The 18,415-nt window shown below is 40.7% G+C and overlaps 3 protein-coding genes across 7 annotated transcripts; 2 read left to right on the plus strand and 1 right to left on the minus strand.

Moving 5' to 3' along the window:
* The first annotated feature begins 6,884 nt into the window (after positions 1-6,884).
* tspo (translocator protein) lies at positions 6,885-12,456 on the plus strand. 5 transcript variants are annotated; one of them, XM_035778224.2, is made up of 4 exons: positions 6,885-7,145; positions 11,151-11,328; positions 11,586-11,724; positions 11,934-12,456. In XM_035778224.2, exons 2-4 carry the CDS (start codon positions 11,153-11,155, stop codon positions 12,111-12,113), a joined length of 495 nt encoding a protein of 164 aa, XP_035634117.1. In that variant the 5' UTR covers positions 6,885-7,145; positions 11,151-11,152; the 3' UTR covers positions 12,114-12,456. The 5 variants fall into 5 exon arrangements, with proteins under 5 accessions (XP_035634117.1, XP_035634114.1, XP_035634113.1 ...); XM_035778221.2 differs by having other exon boundaries at positions 6,889-7,137; XM_035778220.2 differs by having other exon boundaries at positions 6,890-7,145; positions 11,130-11,328.
* A 65-nt stretch (positions 12,457-12,521) lies between these two features.
* Positions 12,522-14,426, minus strand: LOC118388771 (ubiquinol-cytochrome-c reductase complex assembly factor 2). The gene is made up of 4 exons (XM_035778226.2): positions 14,229-14,426; positions 13,593-13,667; positions 13,285-13,354; positions 12,522-12,696 (listed from the first exon to the last, which is right to left on the minus strand). The coding sequence occupies exons 1-4, from the start codon at positions 14,364-14,366 to the stop codon at positions 12,584-12,586; spliced, it is 396 nt and encodes a 131-aa protein (XP_035634119.1). The 5' UTR covers positions 14,367-14,426; the 3' UTR covers positions 12,522-12,583.
* A 20-nt stretch (positions 14,427-14,446) lies between these two features.
* On the plus strand, positions 14,447-15,941 carry tomm6 (translocase of outer mitochondrial membrane 6 homolog (yeast)). The gene is made up of 3 exons (XM_035778227.2): positions 14,447-14,665; positions 15,027-15,149; positions 15,260-15,941. The coding sequence occupies exons 1-2, from the start codon at positions 14,562-14,564 to the stop codon at positions 15,121-15,123; spliced, it is 201 nt and encodes a 66-aa protein (XP_035634120.1). The 5' UTR covers positions 14,447-14,561; the 3' UTR covers positions 15,124-15,149; positions 15,260-15,941.
* The last annotated feature ends 2,474 nt before the right edge of the window (positions 15,942-18,415 follow it).

Genomic DNA, 18,415 nt, shown 5'->3' on the forward strand with positions numbered 1-18,415 from the left:
CTATGTGATATCCAAGTACATTAAATGGAATATAATAAAATATAATATCTTTATATCTTTTAAATATACACTACCATTCAAAAGTTTGGAGCCACTTAGAAATATCCTTGTTTTTTAAAGATTTTTTAAAAATCAATTAAAATAACATCAAATTGATCAGAAAAACAGTGTAGACATGGTTAATGTTGTAAATGACTATTGTAGCTGGAAACGGCAGATTTTTTTATGGAATAGCCTCATAGGCGTAAAGAGGCCCATTATCAGCAACCATCACTCATGTGTTCCAATGGCACGTTGTGTTAGCTTATCCAAGTTCAGCATTTTAAAAGGCTAATGGATCATTAGAAATCCCTTTTGCAATTATGTTAGCACAGCTGAAAACTGTTGTTCTCATTAAAGAAGCAAAAAAACTATCCTTCTTTAGACTAGTTAAGTTTCTGGAGAATCAGCATTTGTGGGTTCGATTACAGGCCCAAAATGGCCAGAAACAAAGAGCTTTCTTCTTAAAACGCATCAGTAACTGAAACTGAATATCTCTTACAATGCTATGTACTACTCCCTTCACAGAACAGTGAAAACGGGCTCTAACCAGAATAGAAATAGGAGTGGGAGGCCCCGGTGCACAACTGAGCAAGAGAAGTACATTAGAGTGTCTAGTTTGAGAAACAGACACCTCATAAGTCCTCAACTGCCAGCATCATTAAATAGTACCCACAAAACACCAGTCTCAATGTCAACAGTGAAGAGGAGACTCCGGGATGCTGGACTTCTAGGTAGAGTTGTAAAGAAAAGCCATATCTCAGACTGGCCAATAAAAATAAAGGATTAAAATGGGCAAAAGAACACAGACACTGCACAGAGGAACTCTGTTATTGCACATATGTAATCATGTAGTAACCAAAAAAGTGTTAAACAAATCAAAATATATTTTATATTTGAGATTCTTCAAAGTAGCCACCTTTTGCCTTGACAGCTTTGCACACTTTTGTCATTCTCTCAAACAGCTTCAATGGGTAGTCACCTGAAATGCATTTCAATCAACAGTTGTGCCTTGTTAGAAGTTAATATGTGGAATTTATTTCCTTCTTATTAATGTGTTTGAGCGAATCAGTTGTGTTGTGACAAAGTAGGGGTGTTATACAGAAGATAGCCCTATTTGGCAAAATACCAAGTCCATATTATGGCAAGAACAGCTCAAATAAGCAAAGAGAAACGACAGTCCATCATTATTTTAAGACATGAAGGTAAGTCCATCCGGAACATTTCAAGAACTTTCAACGTTTCCTCAAGTACAGTCGCAAAAAACGATCAAGCCCTATGATGAAACTGGTTCTCATGAGGACCGCCACAGGAATGGAGGACCCAGAGTTACATCTACTGCACAGGATAAGTTCATTAGTATTACCAGCCTCAGAAATTTTAGCCCAAATAAATGCTTCACAGAGTTCAAGTAACAGACACAACTGTTCAACATCAACTGTTCAGCAGAAACTGCGTGAATCAGGCATTCATGGTCAAATTGCTGCAAAGAAACCACTACTAAAGGATACTAACAAGAAGAAGAGACTTACTTGGACCAAGAAACATGAGCAATGGACATTAGTACGTTGGAAATCTGTCCTTTGGTCTGATGAGTCCAAATTTGAGAGGTGAATGGATGATCTCCGCATGTGTAGTTCCCACCGTGAAGCATGGAGGAGGAGGTGTGATCATGTGGGGGTGCTTTGCTGCCGACACTGTTGTGATTTATTTAGAATTCAAAGTACACTTAATCAGCATGGCTACCACTGCATTCTGCAGCAATATCCTACCCATCTGGTTGGCGCTTAGTGGGACTATCATTTGTTTTTTCAACAGGGCAATGACCCATTGCACCTCCAGGCTGTGTAATGGCTATTTGACAAAGAAGGAGAGTGATGGAGTGCTGCATCAGATGACCAGGCCTCCACAATCACCCAACCTCTAACCAATGGGATGAGTTGGACCACAGAGTGAAAGAAAATCAGGCAAAAGTGCTAAGCATATGTGGGAACTCCTTGAAGACTGTTGGAAAAGCATTCCAGGTGAAGCTAGTTGAGAGAATGCCAAGAGTGTGCAAAGCTATCATCAAGGCAAAGGGTGGCTCCTTTGAAGAATCTCAAGTATAAAATATATTTTGATTAGTTTAACACTTTTTTGGTCACTACATGATTCCATATGTGTTATTTCATAGTTTTGATGTCTTCACTATTATTCTACAATGTAGAAAATAGTAAAACATTAAGAAAAAGCCTTGAATGAGTAGGTGTGTCCAAACTTTTGACTTGTACTGGACATATACGAACCAGAAGCCATGGATTACAGGCAACATCTGCACTGAGCTGAAGGCTAGAACTGCCACTTTCAAGGAGCGGGACACTAATTTGGATGCTTATGGGAAATCCTGCTACGCCCTCTGATGAACCTTCAAACAGGAAAAGCGTCAATACAAGACTAAGATCGAATCCTACTACACCGGCTCTGGCGCTCGTCAGATGTGGCAGGGCTTGCAAACTATCATGGATCATAAAGGGAATCCCAGTCACGAGCTGCCCAGTGACGCAAGCCTACCAGACGAGTTATATGCCTTCAATGCTCGCATTGAGGCAAGCATGAGAGCACCAGGAGTTCCGGACGACTGTGTGATCATGCTCTCGGTAGCCGGTGTAAGACCTTAAAACAGGTTAACATTCAAAAGGCTGCAGGGCCAAGACGTGTACTCAGAACATGCGCTGACCAGCTGGCATGTGTCTTCACTGACGCTTCCAACCTCTCCCTTACCCAGTTTGTAATACCTAAATGTTTCAAGCAGACCACCATAGTCCCTGTGCCCAAGAACGACAAGGTAACCTGCCTCAATGACTACTTCCCCGTAGCACTCACATCTGTCCAAGCACACCAAGACAGTCGTGAAGAGGGCACGACAAAACCTATTCCCCCTCAGGAGACTGAAAAGATTTGGCATGGGTCTTCAGATCCTCAAAAGGTTCTACAGCTGCACCATCGAGATCATCCTGACTGATTGCATCACCTCTTGGTATGGCAACTGCTCGGCATCCGACTGCAAGGCGCTACAGAGGGTAGTGCATACGGCCCAGCACATCACTGGGGCCGAGTTTACATACACTCAATTAGTATTTGGTAGCATTGCCTTTAAATTGTTTAACTTGGGCCAATCGTTTTGGGTAGACTTCCACAAGCTTCCCACAATAAGTTGGGTGAATTTTGCCCATTCCTCCTGACATAGCTGGTGTAACGGAATCAGGTTTCTAGGCCTCCTTGCTCGCACGCGCTTTTTCAGTTCTGCCAACAAATCTTCAATTGTGTTGAGGTCAGGACTTTGTGATGGCCACTCCAATAACTTGACTTCGTTGTCATTAAGCCATTTTGCCACAACTTTGGAAGTATGCTCGGGGTCATTGTCCATTTGGAAAACCCATTTGCGACCAAGCTTTAACTTCCTGAATGATGTCTTGAGATGTTGCTTCAATATATCCAAATAATTTTCCTCCCTCATGATGCCATCTATTTTGTGAAGTGCACCAGTCCCTCCAGCAGCAAAGCACCCCCACAACATGATGCTGCCACCCCCGTGCTTCACGGTTTGGATGGTGTTCTTCAGCTTGCAAGCATTTTCCTTTTCCTCCAAACATAACAATGGTCATTATTGCCAAACAGTTCTATTTTTGTTTCATCAGACCAGAGGATATTTCTCCAAAAAGTTCAATCTTCGTCCCCATGTGCAGTTGTAAACCATAGTCTGGCTTTTTTTATGGCAGTTTTGGAGCAGTGGCTTCTTCCTTGCTGAGCGGCCTTTCAGGTTATGTCGATATAGGACTCCTTTACTGTGGATATAGATACTTTTGTACCTGTTTCCTCCAGCATATTCACAAGGTCCTTTGCTGATGTTCTGGGATTGATTTGCACTTTTCGCACCAAAGTATGTTCATCTTTAGGAGACAGAACGTGTCTCCTTCCTGAGCGGTATGATGGCTACATGGTCCTATGGTGTTTATACTTGCGTACTATTGTTTGTACAGATAAACGTGGTACCTTCAGGTGTTTGGAAATTGCTCCCAATGATGAACCAGACTTGTGGAGGTCCACAATTTTCTTCTGAGGTCTTGGCTGATTTATTTGGATTTTCCCATGATTACAAGCAAAGAGGCACTGAGTTTTAAGGTAGACCTTGAAATACATCCACAGGTACCCCTCCAATTGACTCAAATGTTGTCAATTAGCCTATCAGAAACTTCTAAAGCCATGACATCATTTTCTGGAATCTTCCAAGCTGTATAAAGGCACAGTCAACTTAGTGTATGTAAACTTCAGACCCACTGGAATTGTGATACAGTGAATTATAAGTGAAGTAATCTGTCTGTAGACAATTGTTGGAAACATGTATTGTGTCATGCACAAAGTAGATGTCCTAACCGACTTGCCAAAACTATGTTGTTGATAAGAAATTTGGGGAGTGGTTGAAAAACTAGTTTTAATGACTCCAACCTAAGTGTAGGTAAACTTCCAACTTCAACTGTACCTGGGTGTGATGTATGAAATATAAAATAAAGAAATAGAATACAAGTAGAATAGAAAATAATGACTATCTCCCCTAGATAGACCATGTGGCATTCGGATTAAATACATAAAAACACAAAACAGCACAATTCACACGTAACAAATAGCTTACAATAACGTATTTACTTCATTGTTAGTGTTTTTGTTGATGGGCCCCAGGCCAACTCTGTGATGATGGTATGGTATCCACACCTTCCAGAGTATGGCTTTAAAAAAAGTGAAAGCTTGCGCAGCTTCTGCGCAGCATTGATTCTACTCAATAGAACGACTGGTAGAGGTTATTGAATTACCGTTCTCTTAGCAGCAGGATATTATGCTAAGCACGATCGTCGATAATGTATTATCTAAATAAGAGTCCCCCTGCAAATATATCCGGGGCTTTTTAGCACTATAGTGCATTACAACTGTTTTTTAGAGCACTGCAACCACCTTTGAAAAAATAAATGGATAAATTGACCTATTTTGAAAGTTTACACAAATACTGGTAGGATTATGTGGGGTAGCTACCCCCCTAAGAACAATGTCCAATTGCTGACACAAAAAGCTATGTTTTTTTTTATTTTTATTTTTTTATTATGTGGATGATGGAGATACATAGGCAAACAAACTATGAAGGGAAATAAGTGGCTACAGTTTACATTTACATTTACATTTACATTTAAGTCATTTAGCAGACGCTCTTATCCAGAGCGACTTACAAATTGGTGCATTCACCTTATGACATCCAGTGGAACAGCCACTTTACAATAGTGCATCTAAATCTTTTAAGGGGGGTGAGAAGGATTACTTTATCCTATCCTAGGTATTCCTTAAAGAGGTGGGGTTTCAGGTGTCTCCGGAAGGTGGTGATTGACTCCGCTGTCCTGGCGTCGTGAGGGAGTGTGTTCCACCATTGGGGGGCCAGAGCAGCGAACAGTTTTGACTGGGCTGAGTGGGAACTGTACTTCCTCAGTGGTAGGGAGGCGAGCAGGCCAGAGGTGGATGAACGCAGTGCCCTTGTTTGGGTGTAGGGCCTGATCAGAGCCTGGAGGTACTGAGGTGCCGTTCCCCTCACAGCTCCGTAGACAAGCACCATGGTCTTGTAGCGGATGCGAGCTTCAACTGGAAGCCAGTGGAGAGAGCGGAGGAGCGGGGTGACGTGAGAGAACTTGGGAAGGTTGAACACCAGACGGGCTGCGGCGTTCTGGATGAGTTGTAGGGGTTTAATGGCACAGGCAGGGAGCCCAGCCAACAGCGAGTTGCAGTAATCCAGACGGGATTACACTTTTTTGTTATTTGGTGAAATGTTGTTTTTAGAAAAGGGCTGTTTTTCCCAAGTACCTGGGTAACTGTTACTCTACAACCCAATATGTACCCCATGTACAGTCATGTTTTATTTATTTAACCTTTATTTAACGAGGCAGGTCAGTTAATAAGAACAAATTCTTAGTTACAATGAGGGCCTACACTATTACAATGTATTGCAATTGGGGATATGAAGGGGCGGAGTAAAAAGCCAGCAACAGGCCATGTGACACAGTCCCCCTCAAAAACAAAACATATTTGGTTAGCAGAGACTACTGAGTATTTTCCACCCCACTTTAGCCCAATGAGTCCCACTGTGATGCTGTTGCATTTTGGACTTCAACCCCCTTTAAAATTGTGTGTTTGAGTTACAGACTTCTGGGTTGTACCATTGGATTCGTAAATGTATTCTGCATCTGTAAATACCAACCATTAGTCTGATTAAAGGGTGGATGAGCTAGAGTAGAGAGGGTGGACAACAAAGTGCTGCTGGATATGTACGACACAGTCCCCCTCCTGAACTTCACATATTTGGTTAGCAGAGACCGTACTGAGTATTTTCCACCCCACTTTAGTTGAGACAGGTAGAAAAGTTACCTCTACAAGCCAACATCTATCCCACGTACAGTCTAGTATTACAGTGTATTGCATTGGGGGCTATGGAGGGGTGGAGTGAAAGCCAGCAGAAGGCTGTGTGAGATAGTCCCCCTCAAAAACCTAACCATATTTGGTTAGTAAAGACCCTAAGGATAATTTTCCACCATACTTTAGCGTAGACATATAGAAAGGCAAGTTATCTCCCCAGACCAATATTCTCAACATACCCGTGTCAACATTGTACATTTTCATTATTGGTAATTAAAAAATATATATATCTTTTTTAATAAATTACTTATTGCCTTTTCTTGTTGGCCATTGATTAAATATATTTTGAATGAATTATCCACATTGGAATTTTTTTAAATGCGGTCATTACCATACGAGCGTAGTTCATCGTTTGTGCTGTTAGCAGCATACTAGTGGTTATAGAAGGGTTCTGTAACACATTGGGAGTGTCCTCCTAAACAAGAACTGCATGATAAGAGAACCCGATCCTTGAGAGAAACATTTTATCTTCGTTTTTCAGAATGTTTTAGAAAGGTGGTGTCAGGCCACCATTTCATTTGTTCATTTCACCTTTCCCGAACCGTAGCCTTACCTACCAAGCTCCGTGTAACAACATCCTCGAACTATCGCACTCATCTATCTATCTAACAGGTAAGCAGGTAAGAAGACTGCATTGTTACATTCGATTGACACAAGTTTGACAATGTTGCAATTTAACTTGTTAGTTGTTACAAAGTTGCAAATTAACCATAAGGTTCAATAATCATAAACGGAACAGAGTGGAGAATGTAGCTAGTATGGTTTGGTATTTGATACATGTGTCTAATTTCCTCTTCTGATGCATTAATGGGATCTTTGTAAAGCATTTACGTTATGTGTCATGTGTTTATTTAAAACGAAACGTATATAGCTTGATAATGCCATTTATTTTTCAGTGAAATTGTCCTAATAGGCCTAGCCTTTTGCCTATTATAACTTTGTTGATGTGTTGACAGGAGAAGTGAATGCGCACGGCCCTTTTACATCATGTGATTGAATGACCGTTTTGTTTTAGGTCCTATAAGGGAAATGGATTTGCAATTGACATAGGCCTACTCTAAACTAGTTTCCAGGAAAGTGTTTGTAGTTTATAAATTATACATGCAGGCCTATAGGCTATTAGCAATGATTCAATATGTTTAATGTATTATAACATTTAGAGTTCAGCCGTGTGAACTGTCATTTTAATTCTGAAGTTGCAATAGGCACATCAAATTATGGGACACACTTTTGCTATAGATATCAGCGCACATATGCGTGCACAGTGTTGAGAACAAGCCTCACTCATGTCTGGATCTTGGAAACTATTCAACACACTGTGCATGTACAATGAGGCTTTACCCCAGTGTTTAACCCAAAAGGCTCAGACTGTAGTGTTACCATCTACGCGGGCCAGCACCTGTGTCTCACTGCGCCATGACTCCAGCGGACCTGCTTTAACTTGGGGCCAAGGCAAGGCCGCCGGGGTTTTCCGGAAGACATTAACAAAACAATGGCTAACTATGAACATGGGTTTACAGTACACATTTTAAGGTTAACACCGTCTCACAAAGCAACTGTTTTGATTATGCAGAGATTGTTGATTTCTCTTCACAAGTCCCCACTGTCAGTCATAGCTATGGAAACACAATTTATAACATCAGGGTGTAATAGACTAGTGTAACATTGGTGTTACAATCGAAAAGCAGTAATAGAGAGCAAGTTGGCTAAACGGAACTATAGTAATGGATGTTGCTGTTTCATCAGGGTGCTACAAAGATGAAGTAAACTAATGTAATCGCTGAATGTTTGCTATTTCATACAGACAAAGAAAGAAGCTAACTAAATTATTTAGTATTCGAATTTCACATTTTTTTAAGTTGATAATTTACGCAAAGTAATCCTAATGAGACTAGAGCTGTGTTTGAATACTCATACTACCCACACTAACCGTACTAATTGTTAAGTGAATTTAGTATATAGCATGCTTATTGGTCATAGTATGGATTTAGTTAGTATGCCAAAAGTTCCCGGATGTCGTACTAAATTCGCCAAAATATGAAGTCTTCACGCAGAAGCCGCTAATACTTTACGGCCCAAAATGCAATTCTTCAGGAAATGGGCGTGACTTCGCCGCGTTTTCAGATTTGAAGAAAATGGCAGAAAATATGCAGCCCGAGTACAACGAGAGCGAATTCAAATTCAGTGCTTTAACTAATTATGACAAATGCTAATGAAAATGTTACTTGGCCACTTATGCATAAAACGTGCCAGTATATTAACTATAGGCTAACTACCCAACGTTTATTGCCTTAATTATTCCCGTCATTCTTAGTTTAGCTAAATGGTATAGACGAGCGATCTCAATGGACATTCGGGTCATTTCTAAATTCGCTCTGGCTATCTAACGTTACTCTTGATTTCAGAGCACTCTCGTCTGAGTGTACCAGAACGCAGAGTCATGCATGTTCAACTGAAATGATACTGTTCATTTACAGTATACTAAAATTAATGTATACTATTCCTGCTGCTTCATTACAGTATATACTCATTATGGAGTATACAGTATTGTAATGAAACAGGCAAGAAGCAGGTCTCGACCTAGTCCGATGTCCAGCGCGTTGTCGGTTGTGCCCCAAAAGCATGCTCAAGCGGCAGAGTCGATATCCGCTCTTTTAAACCAAGGGTCGTTGCAGTATGTTAGTATGGTTATTTGAACACAGTTCAAGGTTGTGTTCGTAAATCCCTTCTGAAGTGCCAGTGAGCTCTGGCCCGTTGCCAGGTCAGAGCATTGTCAGATTGTGAGGTCAGAACGCTCTGAATTTGAAAAGACAAAGACAGTCAAGCAACCAAGCTAACAGGTTACTACGGTAGGTTAGTTTGCTAGCTACTTCCAGACAAAAAAACTCACTTTGACCATTTTACTCCCCCTATCAGAGCTGGTTAGGCTGTTTTCATATTAGCCAGAGTGTTGGTGACTGTAATTGTTATGTGGTCAATGATTTAATTACGCTTTTTGCCGATGTTTACTGGCACCTGCCATATTCAACTGGTGTTAAGCGTTCGTAAATTCCTCAAGTTATCTTGCACAGTCGGTGTATTTGTGAACGCGCCCTAGGTTGTGATACTGGGTGTGTATGCCTCCACTCCAGGATTACATGGTAGTTTGCCTCATGTTAGGCTTTCGAACAAATAAATAAAACAAAGGACAACAAAATGCATCAGATTAACCGATTTTAATGAAGCTATAGCAATGCATCTCAGTGATTGACAGTAGTCCACAGGTATTATTGCATGTTGACTAACACATGGCAGTGAAATTAGATTATATCTAGTCATGATCAGTTTCATAATTAATTCTGGTAAATTTGGTAGCTAGATTGGATTGATAGCGGCATATTGACGTTATTGGTTGGCTAGCAAGCAACACCTGGCGTTACACATCGTTCACTTTCGGGAAAACTGTCCCAGCCACTAGGTAGCTAGCTATCGTTAGTTCAAATAAAGCAAAACGATGTAACGTCACTAATATGAAAGTGCAAATGTAAACTATAAACCCACCATAGTTTAATTTATTTATGAGCTCTCAGGCGGAGTAGCCTGGTTGCCGTCTCTTTTCAGCTACTTCATTCCACTTCCTGTAGTCTACTCCGTGTCATACGCAGTTGTTGTCATCATCACTCCGTTGTCAATTTAGCCTTTATTTCTCTGATCTTAGTAGCAGAAAACCTTTTATATTTGTGCCCGTCAAGGCAGCTGTCAGTGATCACGTTAGACTGCGTTTCGTTAATTTTTTTTATGGTGGTAGCTCATATTGACCAGTAGTGTGTGCCACAGAAAGTATTTGACTCTAGCCAGAAAATTAAGGAAATTAGAAAGGGGGATTTCGGCAGGAAAGAAAATGGCCTTTCCAAAGTACTCCCCCCATTCTAATTTCGTTCATTTTGTCACTACAGTCAAATACTTTCTGTAGAACAAACTGGGGGGATGCAACCGAAATGAATAATGATTGAGTGTGTGTTATATTAAACAGGAGGGAGTAAAATGTAGGCAAGCAATACACATTTCAGAACAACTACTAGTCGAATAAGACATGGGAGAGATGAGAAATTACTAGTGCATCCCCCGCGATCAAAGGACACATAAAAAAAATGCTTTCTGCTACTAAGATCAGTGAAATGTAGGCTAAACTGACAACGGGGTGAAGAGCAGAAATCTCAACTAGCAAGCAATTAGCAGCAATGAAGAATTGAGTGCGTGCGCGTTTACGTGAAGGGGTGGATTCTGGCAGGGAGATTTTCGGCAAAAGACCTGTTATTGTAAATAAGAATTTGTTCTTAACCTACTTGCCTAGTTAAATAAAGTTTAATAAAAAAAAATAATGACCATAAATAACTTTGGCAAAGGACTGGAAAACCTGTGGTGTAAGTAATGTTAGCTAAAACGACCGGCAGAGGGTTCTCGTTGGAACGTGGACGCGCATCAGACAGTACTTGCACTTTGAAACCCACGCCCACTGAGCAAAATGCCATGAAAGGAGTGTGTCCCATCCCATCAAATTATAGCCTACAAGTGTAATGAATTCTACAGAATAATAATGAACATGTTTAACTAATCTTTAACAGGCAGCACCCTCTCTTCGCCAGACATGTCGTGGCTGCCTATGCTTGGTTTCACTGCCCTGCCTCATCTAGGGGGGCTCTATGGAGGCTACGTGACACGCAAGCAGGTGAAAACCTGGTACACCACTCTCAACAAGCCGTCATGGCGTCCAACTAATGCTGTGTTCCCAATAGTGTGGACCACCCTCTACACAGGCATGGGGTGAGTGAGAGACAGCATACTCTGCCAGTTTGAAAACAATCCTCTAAACCCCTTCCATTATCAGATTTTAATTGCAACCAATATGGTACTGTACACCTATCTAGATTCTACATCATGTATGCTGTTTCCCAACTGAATGTGGTGGAAATCAGCTTCATGCACTTCATTCAGAAAATCATTTTACCACTATTTTATTTTTATGAATCATGAAATATGGAACTAACATGCATTTGTATCATTGATGATCACCCTGATAGGTATGGCTCCTACCTGGTGTGGAAGGAGTGTGGGGGTTTCACTGAGGATGCTGTGGTACCTTTGGGATTCTATGGGTTGCAGCTGGCTCTCAACTGGGCCTGGACTCCGATCTTCTTTGGAGCACACAAGTTGAAAATGGTGAGCTCTCAGATAATGCAATGGTTGTGGGCTGGTCAAAAGGACTCATGGCTTCAGGTTGAGATAATGAGCAGTACACTCAAAATGAGAATTTCTCTGAATATAATTTTTTCCAATAGGTGATCCATAGACACATTCCATTGTAAAAACCAACTTCATTCTGCTGCCGTGAGTGCGACATGATCAATGTTGTGTCCTCTCTCCCCCAGGCACTCATAGAGATAGTGATGTTGACTGGTGCTGTTGGAGCCACCATGGTATCCTGGTATCCCGTCAATCGCACGGCCAGCCTGCTCCTGACACCCTACCTTGCATGGCTGTGCCTGGCCACCTCCCTTAACTACTGCATATGGAGAGATAACCCGGATGAGGATGAAAAGGAGGAGTAGGCAACACAGTATTTTCTGTACCTGGTTCCAGCTCCATTGGCCAAACAATTTGTATAATGATGTGCTACTGCATTTTTGCTTTTTTACATAAATTAAAGGTTTCTCTCATAACCTAATCACCAATGAAGAAATGGGGGCTTGGCTTTTGCAAGATTTAAATGTTTTTCAATGGCCTTTAATTTATTCCAATATTTCTGTTGAAGAAACTTACCATGGCTTTGTATTATACCGATATTTCCTTGTCTTATTACAAGGAAAGTACATGCCAGCAAAGCCTTAAGTATATCAGATTTGATTTACATACGCCTACTATGTTGTTCATATTAAAAAATGTCATACTTTATATGCCCCATCATTTCTTCTGTATGATACAATGGCCCTGCTTAAATGACAAGAGATCCAAAGAAATAAGAATAACGTTTTATTTCTAAAGTGGCTGAATGGGAGAGGAAAGATACACAGCACAAGTGCTACTTGTTTTCAGGAACCTTCTCAGGGGTGACATCTTCTGGTTTGGTGGAGAAACGCTCTGTGAGAGTTTTCCACAAGCCCTTCTTCTCTTCATCCATCTGCTGCATGCTACCTGTGAGGGGGAAGATACAAGAGAGGGGTTATAGAGACATCAGAACCATTACCATGCATTTTCTGAACACCCTGTGGAGTTCCTTGAGCTTGTGTGCCAGTTTGCTGTTTTGGCTCTCTTGCAGTCTGGGAGCCAGCCTCCTGCTGAAAGAGTGTGGGTGTCTCGTCTGCCAGAGGGCCCCCAGGCTAGTGCTAGTCTGTTTCTCCTCTCTAAGGAAAAAGCTTCTATGAACATGCTGGTATCCTCAAAGTCCACTAGATAGTGCTATTAGCCCGATTAACACTACAGGTGTTGTTTTTGAGACAACATCATGACTGATATAGTAGTCTATGCTTTTTCATTGATGTGTCTAAAATTGACAGCAGTAGGATTCATGAACTATTAATAGAACATTTGGTATTGAAAAGAAATAGGGAGGTGTGTATGTCCTCAAAATAAATACAGAAGCATTTTCACTTGTGATGGCTAATTTATTGCAACATAACTAGACCTAATAATTAGACAATGTCATATTCACATAGCTGCAAGCATAAAGAAAGAAAGAATGATATACATGGGAAAATGGATATGTAGAGATAGTGTCCATACCTGTTGCTAATAGCATTCTACATTCTTCCACTGTGACACCTGTAAAACTGGTGTCTCTTGTGCGGGGGAACTGTGAACAGATATTACAGGAGATAAAGGTGATGATAACCCTGACTGACATCACTTGACTGATTCCAAGCTCTTTCATAGCTGCCGCAGGAAGCAAATGTATCGAGTAATGAACAGATATCACTGAGTGGTCCTGGCTGTGGATTTGGGCCTATTGGTTGGTTAGGCCTATGCTATGATATGAAATTCTCTACATTAAAGCCAATACAATATCAATAGGGATATAAGGGAATACTTACTCGTTCTCTGTATATGTTAGTGTTAATCCGGGCCAAGCTTTCATACATTTGATCACACTTCTCTGGATCCGAGAGCTGTCAAGTAAGATCAGAACAGTTAATAGGGGGACCATACAATATCCACATACAGATAAGGGCATTTTGTAAGATTTCATGCTGTTCAATGGTCAGTTCAATTTAAAAATAAGTGTGAAAATTACTAATTTAAAGTTAAGAAATGTTTAAAACCATCATGTTGATTGATCTTAGGTGAGGCTACATTTCCTCAGCCCCATTCCTCAATTTACCAAACAGTGGCAGAAGGCTTTTCAAATGACAGATAATGCCTTTGCCTTTTGTAAGTAAACCAGTCCCTCCGTGCTACTGAATGATTGTTTGGACTGTCGTGTCTCACAACTCAATCAAAGATATTGAAAAACATTTGATTATAGCTCTAAAGGTTGCGATTGTCATGACTAAAACATGTTTGTTTAGCCTGTAACTGCAAGGTCGATATGGACGGGTGCCCTATCATCACCATCCTACGCTAGCTATGGGTGCCCTATCACCATCCTACGCTAGCTAAACTTCAGCCTGAAGCTATCTAGCCACATTGGTAAGCGTTCTCGTACGACATATGAAGCGGAATCGTTTTACCTGTGTGTTTTCACCTTCACGAAAGGCAAGGGCTACTCTCTGTCTTAGAAACGTTCCTAAATCACGGCCTTTCTTTGATTCGTCCCGTGGCCATTCTTCGCAGAGTTTCAAAAACCGACGGTACCGTGTTGCAGACATTTTCTGTTATGGAACGCAAAAAACGACTATGAATATGTTAGATAAAGACATCATTGAACGACCTGAGTTTGGCCGCTATCGGCGACCGTAGTTTCAACTTCATGGCATTCGGTATTGGTGTTACATGTCAAACCTTCCCCTCGCTGGGAAATCGTTATTTAGCAGAAAGGCAAGCACTCACACTAAAAAGCTAATATGAGTGGAGCTGCAAAAAAGGCTGTTGGGGCACCGTCTGGTGGTGTCGGGGAATGGATCAGTACCGCATGTCGGTTCGCTACAGATAGGAATGATTTTCGAAGGTAGTTATGATTAAACATTCACATTGTAGCTAGCTATCTTGCTAAACATGTGCCTGCTTTGCCCTTGGATATACTGGTATGAACACCCCTTAACTAATTGCTCAGCAGTCATTGCCAACATAACATCAAATTCGAACGAACATGTTTTTGTGATATTTGGGACACATTTTGTGATACGTTGTGGGGTTGGGCAACCCCATAACAATACCCCCCAACATACAAACTGTAAGAGTCAACGTGGAACTTACTCGATAAAGTAATGAATATAATTAATTATTGTATTGTCTCCCGTGACTTTTCATGAAGATCATTTTGTTGTATATAATTATATTAATGCATTGTTTAATGTGTCTTTATTTAGGAACCTACTGGTCAACCTGGGCCTTTTTGCAGCTGGAGTTTGGGTTGCCAGGAATCTCTCAGATTTTGACCTGATGTCTCCTCAACCAATCACGTAGTGCAATAATTGGATGGATGTCGGGAGGTACAGGGCAGGCCTCACCTCAATTCATGTTTGATTACCTGGTATATGTGTAATATTGTTTTTTGCTAGTTGAATGAACACCAGTATTAATATCTCTATTTTATTTTCAGGTGTCTCGGACCAAAATGGCAGTCGAAGGGACAAGATGTATGCTTTATATTTTCTATTTTGTTGGGATAATGTTAAAGATAGTCTGGAAACTGGTGTGACTGATAATTACTTTATTTGAACTGTATTGCTTTCAGTATCAACACACTTTCAGTTCTCTTCATTATGTACATGCTAGATCCAATGCACACAGTGACATAACTTATGGCAATCATTTACCTGCTTAAATAAAGTTCATAATACTTTTAACTTGCATCTTAAGTGCTAGAGAGAACTTCAAAACTGAGCTTGGTGTGGAATCAATCATAAAACAGAAATTCTTCAAGAATCTAAGTCTGTGCATGCCCACTTAGCCATGGGGGCAAGAGAACCAGTCTGCACTATGCTACTGCTGTCAGTGTCAACAAAGAAATGTGACGACCAGAAGCAGGCATACTTTGAAGTTACCGTTAGATTGATAAACAAATCAACTGTAGAAACAATGATCTATAATTCATTAGTCAAAGTAAATTATATGTGGTAAGAAAGGCATGAGCGTTGAACTGGTGTACCATTTATTATTAGGCTAGCTGTTTTTTTTTGTTGCTAGCTAGCTAAACTGTGCGGAACAAAAATATAAATGCAACATGTAAAGTTCAGTCCCATGTTTCAAGCGCTGAAATAAAAAATCTTATTGACATTTTCCATATGCAGAAAAAGCTTCAATCTCAAATTTTGTGCACAAATTTGTTTACATCCCTGTTAGTGAGCATTTCTCCTTTGCCAAAGTAATCCATCCAATTGACGTGTGGCATATGAAGAAGCAGATTAAACACATGATCATTACACAGGTGCACCTTGTGCTGGGGACAAAAGGCCACTCAAGTGTACAGTTTTGTCACACAACACAATGGCTGCGGTCCAATCTCAAAGTAGACATCACTCAGCCCTTGAATTATGTTTTACATTGTCATATCCGAGTGCTCCTTAAATGTCTCTTGCCCAAGCGAGGGAGAGTGTTGATCGGGAGACACAATGTCCTTGGTGAAAATCTTAAAGTTGACCTTAAAAACAACCCACCTAAAGCTATTGATGTAGCTAGCTACAGTTACCCATACTAGCTGGCTAGCTAGTTTTATAGTTTGGTCATTTATTCCAATACATTTCAGAATTCCCAAAAATATGTTTATGAAGCTAGCTAAGTTTTATAGCCTCCTCACTCTGAGACTAAGCCAATTTGCCATCTCTAAAATCAATGTCATTGTCGTGGAAATTCTTACACAGGGACTCTCAAAGTCAATCTTAAATGAATCATTGTTTATTGTCAGTGCGCTGGAAAGGTTCCAACCAACTCATTGCACAATAGTACACAAGTTAATCAGGAGCTATGCCTGGGCAGACCCAGCAGTTGTCTAATATACAGCTATGATGGAGCATAATTCATCAATACCGTTTTGTTTCATTCATGTGACCGACCAATACTGTTTCACAACACGTGACAGACCAACACCTCACAAGGCTTCTCTCTAAACTGAGACCTTGAAACGATATCTATCATTCGTTTTCAAAACACCGGCTGGACGTACTGCCAAATTGCAGCTACTGATAAGTGAGGATTTGTACAGTCAGCCACTTGCATGAACACATAAATTGCTTATTAGAACAGCACATGAATAGAAGACAGAAATTAGTTAAAAGAAAAGTACAAACATTAAAATTCCCCTACATCACAGACAATAGTTCCTGTCAAAGGTTGACACACTTACTCATTCAAGGGTTTTTCTTTATTTTGACTATTTTCTACATTGTAGACTAATAGTTCAGACTTCAAAATTATGAAATAACACATGAAGTCATGTAGTAACCAAAAAAGTGTTAAACTAATCCAAATATATTTGAGATTCTTCAAAGTAGCCACACTTTGCCATGACAGCTTTGCACACTCTTTGCATTCTCTGAACCTGCTTCACCTGGAATGCTTTTCCAATAGACTTGAAGGAGTTCCCACATATGCTGAGCACTTGTTGGCTGCATTTCCTTTACTCTGCGATCCAACTTATCCCAAACCATCTCAATTGGGTTGAGGTCGGGTGATTGTGGAGGCCAAGTCATCTGATGCAGCACTCCATCACTCTGCTTCTTGGTCAAATAGACTACACAGCCTGGAGGTGTGTTGGGTCATTGTCCTTTTGAAAAACAAATTATAGTACCACTAAGCGCAAACCAGATGGGATGGCGTATCACTGCAGAATGCTGTGGTAGCCATGCTGGTTAAGTGTGCCTTGAATTCTAAATAAATCACAGACAGTGTCACCAGCAAAGCACCATCACACCTCCTCCATGCTTCATGATGGGAGCCACACATGCAGAGATCATCCATTCACCTACTCTGCTTCTCACAAAGTCATGGCGGTTGGAACCAAAATGGTCACATTTGGACTCATCAGACCAAAGGACAGATTTCCACCAGTCTAATGTCCATTGCTCATGTCTCTTGGCCCAAGCAAGTCTCTTCTTCTGATTGGTGTCCTTTAGTAGTGGGTTCTTTGCAGCAATTCGACCATGAAGGCCTGATTCAAGTAGTCTCCTCTGAACAGTTGAGGTTGAGATGTGTCTGTTACTTGAACTCAGTGAAGCATTTATTTGGCCTTCAATTTCTGAGGCTGGTAACTAATGAACGTATCCTCTGCAGCAGAGGTAACTCTGGGTCTTCCTTTCCTGTGGCGGTCCTCATGAGAGCCAGTTCCATCATAACACTTGATGGTTTTTGCGACTGCACTTCTTGAAATGTTCCATATTGATTGACCTTCATGTCTTACAGTAATGATGGACTGTCGTTTCTATTTGATTATTTGAGCTGTTCTTATCATAATATGGACTTGGTCTTTTTCCAAATAGGGCTATCTTCTGTATACCACCGCTACCTTGTCACAACACAACTGATTGTCTCAAACGCATTAAGAAGGAAAGAAATTTCACAAATGTACTTTTAACAAGGCACACCTGTTAATTGAAATGCATTCCAGGTGACTACCTCATAAAGCTGGTTGAGATAATGCCAATAGTGTGCAAAGCTGTCATCACGGCAAAGGGTAGCTACTTTGAAGAATCTCAAATATAACATATTTAGATTTGTTTAACACTTTTTTGGTTACTACATGATTTCATGTGTCCATATA

This window comes from Oncorhynchus keta, chromosome 10, assembly GCF_023373465.1.
Source record: "Oncorhynchus keta strain PuntledgeMale-10-30-2019 chromosome 10, Oket_V2, whole genome shotgun sequence".
In the NCBI taxonomy this organism is placed as follows: domain Eukaryota; kingdom Metazoa; phylum Chordata; class Actinopteri; order Salmoniformes; family Salmonidae; genus Oncorhynchus; species Oncorhynchus keta.